This window comes from Sus scrofa, chromosome 17 (genome assembly GCF_054392235.1).
Source record: "Sus scrofa isolate SSC_HxYL_T2T_F1_AM1 chromosome 17, Sscrofa_HxYL_maternal_Yorkshire_Landrace_v2.0, whole genome shotgun sequence".
In the NCBI taxonomy this organism is placed as follows: Eukaryota; Metazoa; Chordata; class Mammalia; order Artiodactyla; family Suidae; genus Sus; species Sus scrofa.
The window spans coordinates 6,958,663-6,973,597 of record NC_139399.1 but is presented as its reverse complement, the minus strand read 5'-3'; the positions used below and the strand labels follow the sequence as shown (position 1 = coordinate 6,973,597).

Genomic DNA, 14,935 nt, shown 5'->3' with positions numbered 1-14,935 from the left:
ATTTAGACTTGTACTGCATGTTCTTTGCTTTAAACATAACAATGTTTACTTCAAATGATTTTTTAAAAATATCACAGGGCACATGAAGAATCAAGGAAATATCTTGAGGAAGAAATATTTACTTTTAAAACACCCATATGTTGGGGTGAAGGCAGCATCATGGCTGAAAAAGAGGTGCCTCATCATGTACTTCCTACTCCATCCCAATGTGGAATCTATCCATGGACCAAAGTGGTTTGCAGGAGTTACAGGATCCAGCACCAGACACCAAGGGGCCTGCAAAGAGTCCCGCATACCTGTATCCTGAGTAACAGACACACAGACCCCACCCCAGCAGTGGACACTGCCTGCCCCATGAATTGGCTCCAGCCGCACTGAGCCATATCAATGGAACTCCTGGAAACATTGCTGTAGATAATCACCCATAGATTAGAGAGCCTTTGTGGAAATTCAGATTTCCAGCAGAGAGCTTCCAGCACACCAATGAAGTGTACAAGCTTAGACACACTGGAGAGGGCAGTCATTAAAGACTGGAAGAGAAAATGTGAATTCAAAGGCAAAGACAGCAATGCAAAACATTAAGGAACAGGAAAATCAAGAAAACTTGATACCATCAAAGGATCACATAATCTTCCAATAATCACAGTCCAACCAAATCAGGAAAATAATACACAAACAAAATGCAACATTTAACAAGAGATAGGAACAATAACTATACACACACACACATACACACACACATACATATACATATATAACTATATATAACTATATATATGTATTTTTTTAAAAGGACCAAATGGAAATTCTGGAGCTAAAGAATACAGTGAATGAAAGGAAAAATACACTAGGCACTGATGGAAAAATGGATCAAGCAGAAGAAAGAACCTGTGAGTTAAGAGATAGGACTTTTAAATCATCTGTAGGAGAAGAAGAAACAAAAGCATCAAGAAGTATCAAGAAAGCCCATGTGAATGACCAGGTACCATCAGAAGAAACAACGCATGAATTATTGCAGTTAATATAGGGATACAAATACACTGAAGCCACTTGTAAGGCGTTCTCTTCAATTTCATCGTTCACTCCACAATCATCCACTTAATGCTTTTCTTTCCTCACTCCTTCCTTTGACTATGTCCTCCCCTCTTCAAAGGCAATCTCTAGATCTGTGGTCTCAATTCTGCCCCTTTCACATGCTTTTGAAGGATCATCCCCACCACTTCCTTTTTGCTCTCTGCTTGGCTGTAGTATCTCACATGGATAATCTCTCCTTCAACTCTTTCCTGCCCTATAGCTATAAACATGGTCAGAAAGAAAAACAGGAGTGCTTTGCAGCCTAGCAGGTTCAGGATGAGACATTGCCAGTGCAATGTCTTAGGTTGCTGCTGTGGTGTGGGTTCCATCGCTGGCCCAGGAACATCCCCATGCCTTTGGTGATGCCAGAAAATGCAAGAAGGAAACCAAAAAAGAACAGAAAAGAATGCTTTTCCTTAATCATGTTATATCTTGAACTAGCCAATGGCTTGTCTCTCAGAGTTCTCTAACACAAGTCTATACCCTGGCCTGAAGACCAGCAACCTGGGCATCCCTTGAGAGCTTGTGAGAAATGCAGAATCTCACACCTGTGGCTCAGAAGATGCACTTTCCACAAGATCTCCAGTCACTCATTAAGTCTGAGAAGGTCTGGTCTATATTGAGTCTGCTTCTCCATTACTTCAACTTAATTAACCCTTCTGAAAACTAGCTTCAAGGTCCTCACTATAACACTTCCCCAAACCTTGATATGTATTAGAAGTTGTAAGTTTCCAATGGACTTTTTGTCAGTTTACAGTCTCCTTGATCCCACCCGTACCATGCCCTGGTCTCTTCTTCTTTCCAGTCCTCCCCTTTGGGCCCATGTGACACCATCCCCTAAAACAGCAACCTGTCCTATGACATGGATGTACCTGCGATCACAGTGGACCACATATGCCCATGACCCCCCACGGAGGGGAACACCCAGTGCTGCTCAACCAGGGAACTCCGTCCTGAATGCTTCCTCACGATGAGAACATAAGACTGGGAATATTAGGCTGTACTTCGCCGACAAGTTCTGCTGCTGGATATCCATCTCACAGTTCAGACCCTCCTCCCTCCTTTTTCTAAGGAACCATTGTACTCTGCCACCTTCACACCACAGCACCCTGCTTCCTCTTCCTTCATTCACACCCTGTAGTCTCTGCCTCTCTCATCCTTTATTCTTATTTTCCTCTTCCTTGTCTCCTGATTTTCCTTAGGTTGTAGAGCATCCTGAAATGGAACTAATCATTTAGCTACTTAAAGGGGACTCTCAGTTTAAACTGTTGCTGACACCTGGCAAGCCACACAACTTCCTTCCTTTCTCATTTGTTTCCTCACTATGCATTCAAAAGGTGCTTTCCACTGGCTAGGAGAATATATCTGGGAGTTCCCTGGTGGCCTAGAGGTTGAAGATTTGGCTTTGTCACTTCATCATCTCAGGTCCAGTCCCTGACCTAGGAACTTCCTCATGTTGCAGGTGCAGTCAAAAAAACAAATACATTTTAGAGGTTTTTGTTGTTGTTGTTGTTAGATGTGGTATATGTACACATTGGAATATTACTCAGCCATAATAAAGAACAAAATAATGCCATTTGCAGCAACATGGATGGAACTAGAGACTCATATTGAGTGAAGCTACTCAGAAAGAGAAAGAAAAATACCATATGATATCACATTTCTGGAATCTAATATACAGCACAAATGAACATTTCCATAGAAAAGAAATTCATGGACTTGGAGAAGAGACTTGTGGTTTGCCAAGTGTAAGGGGGAGGGAGTGGGATGGATTGGGAGCTTGGGGTTAATACATACAGACTATTGCCTTCGGAATGGATTAGCAATGAGATCCTGCTGTGTAGCACTGGGAACTATGTCTAGTCACTTATGATGGGGCATGATAATGTGAGAAAAAATCATGTATACATGTATGTGTAACTAGGTCACCATGCTGTACAGTGGGAAGAAAATAAGCTATTGGGGAAATAAAAAGAACCCAAATAAATGAAATTAATTAATTACTAATGCAAGGAAGTCATAAATGACAAACACAGAATAATGTTTGAAAAAAAGGATTATGTCAGAATTCCTGTTTTATTATATGTAAATTGACTTTTTAAAAAATAACATTCTTACCTTCTACTTCTCCACTTACTCTATTTTTCCCTCTTTGACAGGAAGCTCCAGATTTATGATCAACGTACTTCTGTGAAAGACTCTCAGAGGTACACTGTTAAAATTTAGATTAATAATGAGTTGCATAAGGTTCTTCCCATCTCTCTCTAAGAAAATACCTCGATTTCCCTTCATTATTTTTAATGTCCTACTTTAGAAACAAGTAGACAAAAACAACAGAACATGGAATGAAAATTCAAACATTTAAATTGAAAACTTCATATATGCTCACCAGATCAATTCTATTCTTTTATCATTTGGCTATTGACTCTTTAAAGAGAGCATGGAAAGCTTGAGTCAATATTTTCACTCAGAAAATACTGAATTACATAACACATTTCATCCAAGGATTAACTTCAAAACATGTAACTCAACTTGCATTCTCAAACAAAAGAAGAGGATATTTTAAATATATATACCTATATATACCTATATACATATATATCTATATAGATATATAGATATAGATATATATATCTATATATATATATATCTCAACAAATCCTTATGCTCTATCTGCTATAAATAAAAAATATTTCTAAGGACAGAAAAATTTGAGTATGAAAATAACATAATTGGCATGAAAAGAAACTTTGGCATATAAACCCCTAGAGTATAAATAGAATATTGTACAAACTGCTTCATTTAGTTATACCAGGGCTTGGAAGATCCATTTCTTGATACAATTTTTACTGATGGAAAAAAATAGCTGAGGAGCAAAAGTCAGAACAAAGTAGGGCAAAAAACTTTTATGTTGAAATAATACTAAGAAAATCTCAATAGGATTATGTAATTACTCAGGAAAAGGAGAGCAAGCATTCGTAAGAGAGGAATGAGAACATTTACTTACTAGCCACCCAAATGTGCCAGGCCCTTATCATGCACATTTTCTCTTCTACGTGCAAACATAATAATCAAAATGATCATAAGGAAGGGGCCAGGGTGGGGAACATGGTGCTCATGCGGGGCCGGTGCCTAGGGTTGGGGCCTTGGCAAGTGCCCCCAGGTGTGGCTGGAAAAATGATCATAAGAGTGACCTGTGTCCTGGTCATTCCAAGATGTGAGAGGGAAATGACGACCGGAAAGGACCCAGACTTCTAAATTTCACCTAACTGGCTCCTTCCCATCCTTCCCGTGGCAGCTCTCGTCACCCTCAGCTCTCTTCTAACAACCTCCATTCCAGCCTCACTCCCATCCGCCACCAAACTCCCCCAGGGGTGTCTAACCTAACCGTCCCCATCTCCATGTCAGGGTTTTCACATGAAGGACTTACAGTGACTTTGGAAGGATTCCTGTCTCCTTGTTTTTCTGCTCCTACCACGACAGCCTAACCCCTCAGCTGGTACATTCAGGGTCTAAGGGCCAGGCCCAGAGTTGGTATTCAACAATAGGAATTTATTTAAGGTCAAAACATTTAAGATCTTTACAGGGCCTCAAGTACCAGAGCACTAATATACCTGTAGGAGGCAACTGATCACAGTCTGATGAAACTTAACAGACCCCAAGTCAGAAATCCACACAACTGTTCTAACTGTCACATTCTCAACTGTTATCACCTTATGACCCTTCAGGCTTTAAAGAGGTATCCTCAGAGTTCCCTTGTGGTTCAGTGGGTTAAAAATCGACATTGTTGATGGGGCAGCTCGGGTTGCTGCAGTGCCACAGGTTTGGTACCTGGCCTGGGAAATTCTGCATGCCAAAAAAATACCCAAACAAACAAAATACCCTCATCACTTAATAAGCCACTTATTTCCACTGTGATCTTTTTTATCTTCTTGTACAGCAGCACCCAAGGCCTATGAAGGTTCCTGGGCCAGACATCAAACTTGTGCCACCCCAGAGACAATGCTGAATCCAGAAGCTACTGACCAACTGCAGGACCTCTGCCACTCTGATCATACTTTTCTCACATTTCTAAACTGCATCCTTTACCATTTACAATGTGTTTACATGAATGTCACCACAGTTGTTCACTACACTTACCCAAAAGGGAGGAATCAGTACCATTTTTATGAACAAGGTCACTGACACTCAAACAGGTTGGACAAGTATTCCCAAGATCCCAAACCTATTAAGTGATAGGACCAGGATGCTACTATGTCTTTGGACTTCAAGCAAGGTGCCGTACCACTCTGCAGCAGCTGCCTATATCTAAGACATCACACCCTTCTTATCTCTTTCAATATTTCTTACCTTAAAACAGGTTATGATTACTTGAAATTTGCATTACTGCAGGTATGGCTGACATAAAGCAATGTTTTCCAAAAATGGTTTGTACTTATTCAAACATAGGTAAACCAACCTGCTCTTATCATAACCCCACATATTTATTTGTAGTCCCATGCTTTTGTTTCTCTGGAAATGTTCCTTGCAAAACTAGTGGGTAATCAAAGGCGTCAAGTCTCAGGCACTATCTTTTCAATGTTGAAGTGGTAAAAAACAAACAAACATATATTTCAACCTGTTTCTCTCTAAATCACACTAGGAGTATTACACTTCCAAATATTTGTGTATATAGATGTGGCCATAGACTTCCTTGGAATAATGCTTTCATTTTGACATCAACTTAAATGCAGAGCAAATCCTGAGTCCTGATAACTTCCTAACCCTACTTTATGCACTTTACTACCCAGCGGGTTCATTAGGTTCATTTTACAAATTAAGAGATGTGTACTATGTGGTAGTATTGTATTTCACACAGAATTAGTTTATTAATTATAAATAAAAACTATAATGAAAAATATCTGATGGGTAAATGCAAAGGTGAGAAAGTAAAGACAAAGCACCCACTCTCATGTTTTACCATCACTCAGGGCTTCTATTTAAAATAATCATAATAGCAATAATAGCAAACAGTACCTCAGAATCTAAAGATGATTCAGTAGCTTCCCCCTCTCATCCTGATGCTGATAATGTAGCTAATAAAACATAGCCACAGGTACATTAGTGAGAACATTTACTACTATGAATTTTTTTGGTATTTTTTATTATACATATATCATGAATTTTCAAAAGAAGAACAAGAGCTGAGGAAGGACTGAAATTCAATTTTTCAATGATCGATTTCAACATTTTGTTTCAAAGATATGAAAGATACTCTTTCCTGAATCTGTACAAATATGCATCTTGAGATATTAAAGCAATATACATGTGCAACTTTAACAAAATGATTTAATTCTAAAATACTAATTCTAGATGCTACAAGAGTATCTTTTTTAAAAAAATGAATCCTAAAAAAGTTTTTAATTGCAAGTGCTTACATGATTGCTGATTTATGCGGTGTTTTTAAGTAGTCATATAATGTGAGAAAAAAATTAAAAACCCTCTTTAAAATGTCACATTCTATTTTTGGAGTTCCTATCATGGCTTAGCAGAAACGGACGTGACTGCCATTCATGAGGATGCAGGTTTGATCCCTGGACTCACTCAGTAGGTTAAGGATTCTGGCATTGCCGTGAGCTGTGCTGTAGGTCACAGAGGCAGCTGGGATCCCGTGTGGCGGTGGCTGTTGTGTAGGACATCAGCTTCAGCTCTGATTCGACCCCTAGCCTGAGAACCTTCATATGCTATGGATGCAGCCCTAGAAAGACAAAACAATAAAATTAAAATAAAATAAAATAAAGTGCACACTCCGTTTTTAATTCTTCTGAGAATAGCACTGTCATAATTCCAGTTGCCTATCTAGTGTTTTAAACAATGGTAGTTAATGGTTGCCAAAATGATCTAGTACAAAAATTAACAAAACTATGATTGTCCAAGTTGGAGATTTGAAAGATTTAAAATACAATTATGATTATTCAAGAGGAACTGGTATTGAAATGAGGAACGAACAAAGGGATGTAAAAATCAAGTCACAAGCATTTCTGAATTTGTGATATGAAAGAATTTATATGTTAGTTTCACATGCATACACAAAAACCTTACGTGTTAGCTTAATGACTATAAATACTGAAGTTTATAAAGTTTCTCAAGAATAATGTGAAATGTACCTATTGCTAGAGATATTTTAAATGTAACAAATGATCTTCCAGAGATAATTTTGTATTTGCTGCTAGTCATTTTTCCTTCCAATGAGTTTACAACAAGGAGTTGATATTAGAAAAAAATAATAAATTGTGGTTTCATGCATTTAGTGTGTTCATATGTGTTTATAATGTAGACATACTATTAGGAAGTGATAAATCAGAACTCCCCCCCCCATGCAAAAAATTCTATGCCTTTTTTCTTTAAGAGCGTTCCAGGTTCAAATGTTCTCATGTAATGAATAGAGATTAAGAAACTAATTCACATAATTAGAAATTATACTCTTAGCGGAAAGACTGGGACTGGGTAACATGATTATTTATGTCCTCTCTCTTTCTTCTCAAAAGATTAAAAATTCCAACAAAGAGGATACCAAACAGTCTCATACAATTAGTTAGGTCAGTTAAGTATGCACCAAGCAGTAACTTAGAAACCATAAGCAACAGAAGGGCCCAAATATCTCCATCTGAATAAACATGGAATGGCATAAAACTGAGCTCAACTTGCATTATCGATGAATACGGGTTTTGCTAGACTAAATATAACACATCATTTTATTCATTTCAAAGTGAGTATTTCTTTTTAAAGAAACAACATCAAATAAAAACTAATATACAAAACGGTGAAGATCAAAGTTTCTTTCAGTTTTTCTTCAACAAGTCTGAGCACTTTGTTCAGGACTTAGATTTCTTTTCCTAACTTGAATTAGAAATAGTTTCCATATTTTAAAATACAGAATTCCCTTTTCTCACTTAACTCCACTCTCTGTTACATCTCTCATCTTGACCCTCACTCAACCTATACAATATATTTCAGCATTTACATATACTAGATCAGTAATGTATCAATACTATTAGGGATATACTAGAATCAAAAGCCTCTGCTTTATATGTTTTCATTATATATTAAATGAGATATATATGTATATATGCCTTATATATCTGCAAATGTACTCTTGTCTGGCAAACTTGATAAAGATAGCAAAATATATGAAATGTAAGACAAAGGTTTGTGTTCATAGTATATTCCCAATAATACTGACTTGTATTAGTCTGCAACTCTTTGTTTACAAATACTCCTGTGCGAATGCCTCTTGTGGCTCAGTGGGTTCAGAACTAGGCATGGTATCCATGAGGATGCAGGTTGTTATATCCCTGGCCCTGCTCGGTGGGTTAAGGAGCCCGCATGACCACAAGCCATGTTCTAGATCACAGATGCAGGTTGGATCTGGTGTTGCTTTGGCTCTGGTGTAAGCCTGCAGCTGCAGCTCTGATTCAACCCCTAGCCTGGAAACATCCATTTGCTGCAGGTATGGCCCTAAAAGGAAAAAAAAAATACTTCTGTAATAAAGACTTTGACTTTATCACTATAAAATAATTCACTCATGTAATCAAACATGATCATCTAGCACTCCCTGAATGCCATAAAGTATTACTAGAGAGAAAGGAAAATGGAGAGAGGAATGTTCCTAACACCTGGAAAAAGAACTGGTAACCAGTAGTCTAAGGAGAATGTAAGGCTTAAAAGATACACTTAATGGAACATGAGATGGAGCTAAAAAGAAGATTAAGTATTTTTATCTAAAATTCTAAGCTCCCAATTGGTGGATACTGAGAAATATTCTGTAACCTTTTCCTTATTTATCACATAGTGCTTGTTTATTCTCTTGTTATTTATGAACTACTTCCTCAACAGAACTCAAATGAACTTAGACAATGTAACCTGAAGAGGTCCTCTTTCTCAGCCTACTTCATTTCTAAATGACACTAACCCTGGATGTGGTAAAAAACTACAATTTGACCTGTTTCTCTCACAATCACACTAGGCATTTTACACATCTAAATAGATATATCTATATGTGTGTGTGTTTTATATATATATATATATATATATATATATATATATATATATATACACACACACCATAGACTGACCTGGAATAATGCTTTCATTTTTAGATCAACTTAAATGCAGAGCAAATCCTGAGTCCTGATAACTTCCTAGCCTTACTCTTTTCTCTTTATTATACTGGGATTTCATTAGGTGCATTTTGCAAATTAAGAGATGTGTACTATGTGGTAGTATTGTATTTCACACAGAATTAGTTTATTAATTATAAATGAAAACTATAATGAAAAATATCCGATGGGTAAATGCAAAGGTGAGAAAGTAAAGACAAAGCACCCACTCTCATGTTTTACCATCACTCAGGGCTTCTATTTAAAATAATCATAATAGCAATAATAGCAAACAATACCTCAGAATCCAAAGATGATTCAACTTCTTCCTCCTCTCATCCTGATGCTGATAACATAGCTAATAAAATATAGTCACAAGTACATTAGTGAGAACATTTACTACTATGAAATTTTTTTGTATTTTTTTATTATACATATGTCACAAATGAACTTACTTTTTGCACAGAAAAGAAACCCATGGACAGGGAGAATAGACTTGTGGTTGCCAAGGGGAAGGGGGAGGAAGTGGGATGGACTGGGAAGTTGGGGTTAATGGATAAATTTTAAATCCACATAAATCTATCTCCCTTCATGAATATGTCAATAAATTATATGGACGGAAAAGAATTTTTGAAGGGTAAACCATTCTCAGGAAGACAAAGTTAGTGGTCATTGGGAAAGTTTTGAAGGAAAAAAAAAACTACTTTAAAAGAAAAGAATATCATATTTGATCCACACACTTTGAAGTTGTTCAACTAGCTTTTTAAAGTTTTGTATTTTAATGTTTTTAAAGCTGCACCAAGTGCACGTCAAGTTACTGGGCCAGGAATGGAGCCTCTGCAATGTGGTGACAATGGCCAGATCCTTCACACACTGAGCCACCAGAGAAGTCCTATACTACATTTTTTTTTTCACACATCAAATATACTCAGTTCATTGCCTATCAATTCTACCCCCAAGAAAGCGGTTAAAAAAAAAAACCAACCCCAATAATACCTTTTTCTTTTCTTTTTTGTCTTTTTGTCTTTTGAGGGCCACACTTGTGACACATGGAGGCTCCCAGGCCAGGGATCCAATCAGAGCTGTTGCTGCTGGCCCATGCCAGAGCCACAGCAATGCCAGACCTGAGCCACATCCATGACCCATACCACAGCTCATGGCAACGCTGGATCCCCAACCCACAGAGTGAGGCTGGGGACTAAGCCCGTAACCCCATGCTTACCAGTCAGACTCAGCTCCACCACACCAAGCTGCGAACTCCCTATACCTTTTCTTTTTTAATTGCAAAAGATAAGACATTTGGGGGGTTCCCTAGTGGCCTAGCAGTTAAGGATTCAGTGTTATCACTGCTGTGACTTTGATCACTGCAGTGGCATGGGTTTGATCTCTGGCCCCTGGAATTTCTGCATGCCACAGGCATGGCCAAAAACAAAAATTCTTACAACCCTGCACAGCCCTCTCTCACCTCCGGTGTCACCTCCTGTAGCCCACACCAGCCTCACCTCCTAACCCAAACACACTGAGAACTCTGAACTCTCCGAGTCTTTGCCTTCTGTTCCCCATCCTTAGGACCAGCTCAGATGTCAACCTTGCCAGGCAGCCTTCTGCAAACCTCTGCCTCCTCCTGGATGCTCCTGCTGTGGCCTGCCTCACCCTCCCCCCACCCCCAACATATGCCTCTCCTCCTGGGCTGTGCGGTCCCCAGGGCCAGCAGTAGCTGAATACTATTATGTGGTGAACACTGGGGTTCACTGGGGAAGAAAACAGACTGATCTCTGTCTTTGGAAGTTTAGATCTAGCTGGGGACAGATACCACATGGGGGATTAGAGGGCATTATACCTGGGTCTCACTTTCTTCCTCATCCCTCACTTCCCCAGGAGGGACAGATGATAAGAAAGCCCTTCAGGAGTTTCCATTATGGGCAGCAGAAATGAATCCAACCAGGAACCACGAGACTGCAGACTCCATCCCCGGCCCCATTCAGTGGGTCAAGGATCCATCGCCAACACGAGCTGTGGTGCAGGTCCCAGACTCTGCCCAGATCTGGCACTTCCTTGGCTGTGGCGTAGGCCAGAAACTGCAGCTCTGATCCAAACTCTAGCCTGGGAACCTCCACATGCCACAAGAGCAGCCCTAAAAAGAAAAAAAAAAAAAAAAAAAAAGGAACCTCTTCAGGAAAGGAGCAGAGAAACCCAGGGTGGGAGTGCTTTCAGGGACAGCTCAGAGGATGGGAGGAATGACCTTGGGGCCAGAAGAAACTATCCCATGGGGAGACAGCCACTATCTTACTGTGTCCTTCTGCCGAACAAGGCACTTGCTCTGCCAAAAGAGAGTTTGCAAACCCAACCCAACAGTGTCAGAGTTCCTGATGTGAGCTTGTTGTGCATATGCTATTTAAGGTGGGCTGAGGCAGGGCCTGCAAATCAGAGGAGGGACAGCTCCCTGATAGAGGAAGGCCCCCCTCCCCGCAAAATATCCTTTTTTCCCTAGGCGCTTAATGATAATGTCCCTGATGAGCCCACGATTACCCCTGGAAACTGAAGGACCCTGTCAACAAGGGAAAAAAAGCAGTTTGTGCTTTTGGGATTCTCCATGCTGATGGCCGGAGAATGGGGTCCCAGAGTCCTGGGTTCTAGTCTGCCAGGAAGGCAGTGATACCGATGGTGAGCTGCTGTTTGTAATGCCTTGTGAGGTCAGGATTTTTTATAGCTGTTTAGGAGAAATGGTCCTCAGGATGTGGACACTGCTGGGATTCCAGCCTGGCTCTGCTGGCCCCAGAGCCAGGGCATCAGCTCCCATTTCCTGGCCTGCAGAAATGCTTTATGAGGGCCCTGTTGGCCTTGCAGAGGAGTGGGAGGGGACAGCAAGAGGGTGGAGAGCCTGCAGGGAGGGGGCTGCCCTGAGCTGTGCCCAGGGGAGTCAGCGAGTCCTGCCCCAGAGCTTTTCCTGCCACTCTCCCATGAAAGGAACAGAGAGTGTTATCTGTTTGTTCCATCTGGCTGCCTTACATGCAGTGCTTATGACATGTAAGAGGGGCCCTCTCTTACATATGAGGACAGAACTTCAGCTCAGAGAGGGAAAGGGAATTACCAAGGTCGCAAAGCCTGGAGTGGGAGAGAGCTGAATCCCAGCCAGGCTGGCCTGGCCGCTGGCCCTGGGCTCTGTTCCTCTAGATTAGATGTCAGGGCATCGGTTCTGGGTGGAGGGTAAGATAACCTCTCACATCCATGCAGTGGCAACAGTCCCCCACGGACTCCAACAGGGGGCTCCTGGCAATGCCCGGGAAACAGAGACACTGAGAGGCAGAGGCGGGCAGGACTCAAGCCTGGTTCTCTGGTTGAAGAATCCTGTTTCCTTTTCCCCTCACCCTGCCAGCTGATAGGGGTATTTTCACTTTGCACCCCCCAAACTCCCTCCAAGTGAGCCTTCTTGCTTTGTGTCTAGGATCACTGGGCTTCCCTGGGGGACGAGAAAAGATTTTGTTTTACTGCCCACTTGGGGTATCCTATCTTTTGCCCAGCCCCTTTCGACCCCCTTAGAGGCACAGATAAATTCTAAGTCAGGCATCCCTGGGAGGAACGCCCAGCTTGCTGGCAGGAAGGGAGACCTGGGTGTCAGGTGGCCTCCAGGAGAAATCCCTATTGATTACCTCTGTGACAATCCCGTGTGGCAGATCACCCAAACCGGGACCCCAGCGTTGGAGATCCGTTGGCACCGTGGCTCTGCACTGGGCAGGGCCCCGCTGGGGGAGTGCTCAGCCCTGACGCCAGTGTGGGGCCCGCAGGCTGGGGAGCAATGAAGATCCAAGTTTCCAGTCCCAGGAATGCAGAACACGCTGTCTAGGCCTCAGTTTTCCCAGGCGCGGAACGCTGGCAGGGCCGCAACTGGGTGGGGGAGCGGCCCCTGTAAGAGGCCCTCCCACTCCGTCCGCCGCCCCCTCCCCACCCTCCCCTTCCTGAGGTGCCCAGTGGCGTTGGGCGCGAGTGCAGCAAGAGCCAGCGGGCAGAGCGGCGCGGGGAGGGGGTGGTCAGGCGCGGCGCAGGAACCAGAGGAGCAGCGCTCCAGCAGCAGCCATGGGCTAATGGCCCTGCGGAGCGGAGGCAGTGCCCACCCCGGCGCTGGGAGCCCCACACACAGTAGCCAGTCCTATACTACATTTTAAGCATTGAAAGAAAGTCCGTAGATAGTCTCTAACTCACCATATCTATTCTTGCTCTGTGCTCCATCAACAGAAGTAAAATGGTCATGATTTGGTGGCTTTTGTGGGATACTTTCCATAATATCAGTCCTGGTTCCTTTTCCCTCCATTCCTGGCTTTTTGTCTCCTTCCTATAAAAAGGAGACACAATGAAGCAAAAACCCAATTTCAGAAAACATCATATGCATTCATTTGCTCATTCAAACAACCAGTCAGGAAGACCACATTGACTGTACCTAGAAAATGTAGGCACTATCCTGGGAGATGCTGGAAATAGCAATAAAAGACAGATTCTGCTCTCCATTCCAAGTGAGGCAGAGCTACATGAAACCAAATAAGGACAGAAAAGCGTCCCTCACCAGCCCTACAGCTGAAGGGAAGAGACTACAGTAAAGCCATAAAGGAGAGAAGACTCAGCTGGCTCTGGGGAGCTCATGAAATGCTGCCACAACAGGGCTGCATCTTCAAAGACAGACGAGGGACCAAGCTGGGATGGAAAGCCATTTCTAGTAAAGGCAGCCTGCACAAAAGGACAAGGCATGACACAACAGAACAAGTCATGTGGACAACCAGAACGCAGCTACTGGGAATGGTAGGGAGAGACAAACCTGAAGGATCAGAACCAAATGGAAAAAAGCAGGTACCGTTCCTAGAACATGAACCGTCTCCTTTATGGGATGGGAATCCATAAATAAGTAGAGGAGTTACATCATCACAGATGTGTTTTAGAAGGGTTTTCACAAGGATAGGTGAGAAGGCAAGTTATGGAAAGAAGACATGAAAAATGCAAGCAGGTGGAAAATCCTGAACTTGCTGGGTAACTGGCTGTGGTGATTTCAGGGAGGGCTGGACTCTGAGATTTCTTGCTTCAGCTTATCAGTTATGCTATTTACTAGGATGGGGAAAACAGATGACAGAATGACAGCCTGCCAAGAGTCAGGAAAGAGTCAGGGACAAAGTCATTTTCAAAATTAAAACATAATTAACTACAATGTGGTGTTAGTTTGAAGTCTATAGTTTCATAGTTGAGACATATATATATAGATAATTATATATATATATATACACACACACGCACACACACATATATATATAATTTCAGATTCTTTCCCAGTAGAAGTTATACAAAATTTTGAGTGTAGTACGCTATGCCATGCAGTACTATGTCGTTGGTTACCAATGTTATATATGGTAAAGGATCAGTGTCTTTGGTTTGGCTCATTCCAAATGTGACGCACTCAGGGGACTCAGAAGAAAGATCTGGATGAACACCTTTGGCATCAAAATAGATAAACTTATTCAGGAAAAGCTTATAACATTAAGATAAATATCTGCAAAATATGATCTCCTGGCATAATGAAAGCATGCAAACTGACACAGAATTCTGAAATTTGAAAAGAAGAACAAGAGAAGAAAAAGGACTGAAATTCAATTTTTCAATGATCAATTTCAACATTTTGTTTCAAAGATAATATAAAAGATACTTTTCCCTGAATCTGTACAAAAACGCATCTTGGGATATTA

General features: G+C 41.4%; 1 protein-coding gene across 1 annotated transcript in view; it reads right to left on the bottom strand.

Annotated features, from left to right (window-relative positions):
• Positions 1 to 14,935, bottom strand: part of LOC110258846 (ankyrin repeat domain-containing protein 26) — an 82,677-nt gene that overhangs the window by 42,691 nt on the left and 25,051 nt on the right. Inside the window, 4 exon segments of the mRNA XM_085004472.1 lie at positions 3,212 to 3,286; positions 12,892 to 12,998; positions 13,159 to 13,331; positions 13,413 to 13,542. Of these exon segments, the coding sequence (XP_084860598.1) occupies positions 3,212 to 3,286; positions 12,892 to 12,998; positions 13,159 to 13,331; positions 13,413 to 13,542 (485 nt within the window).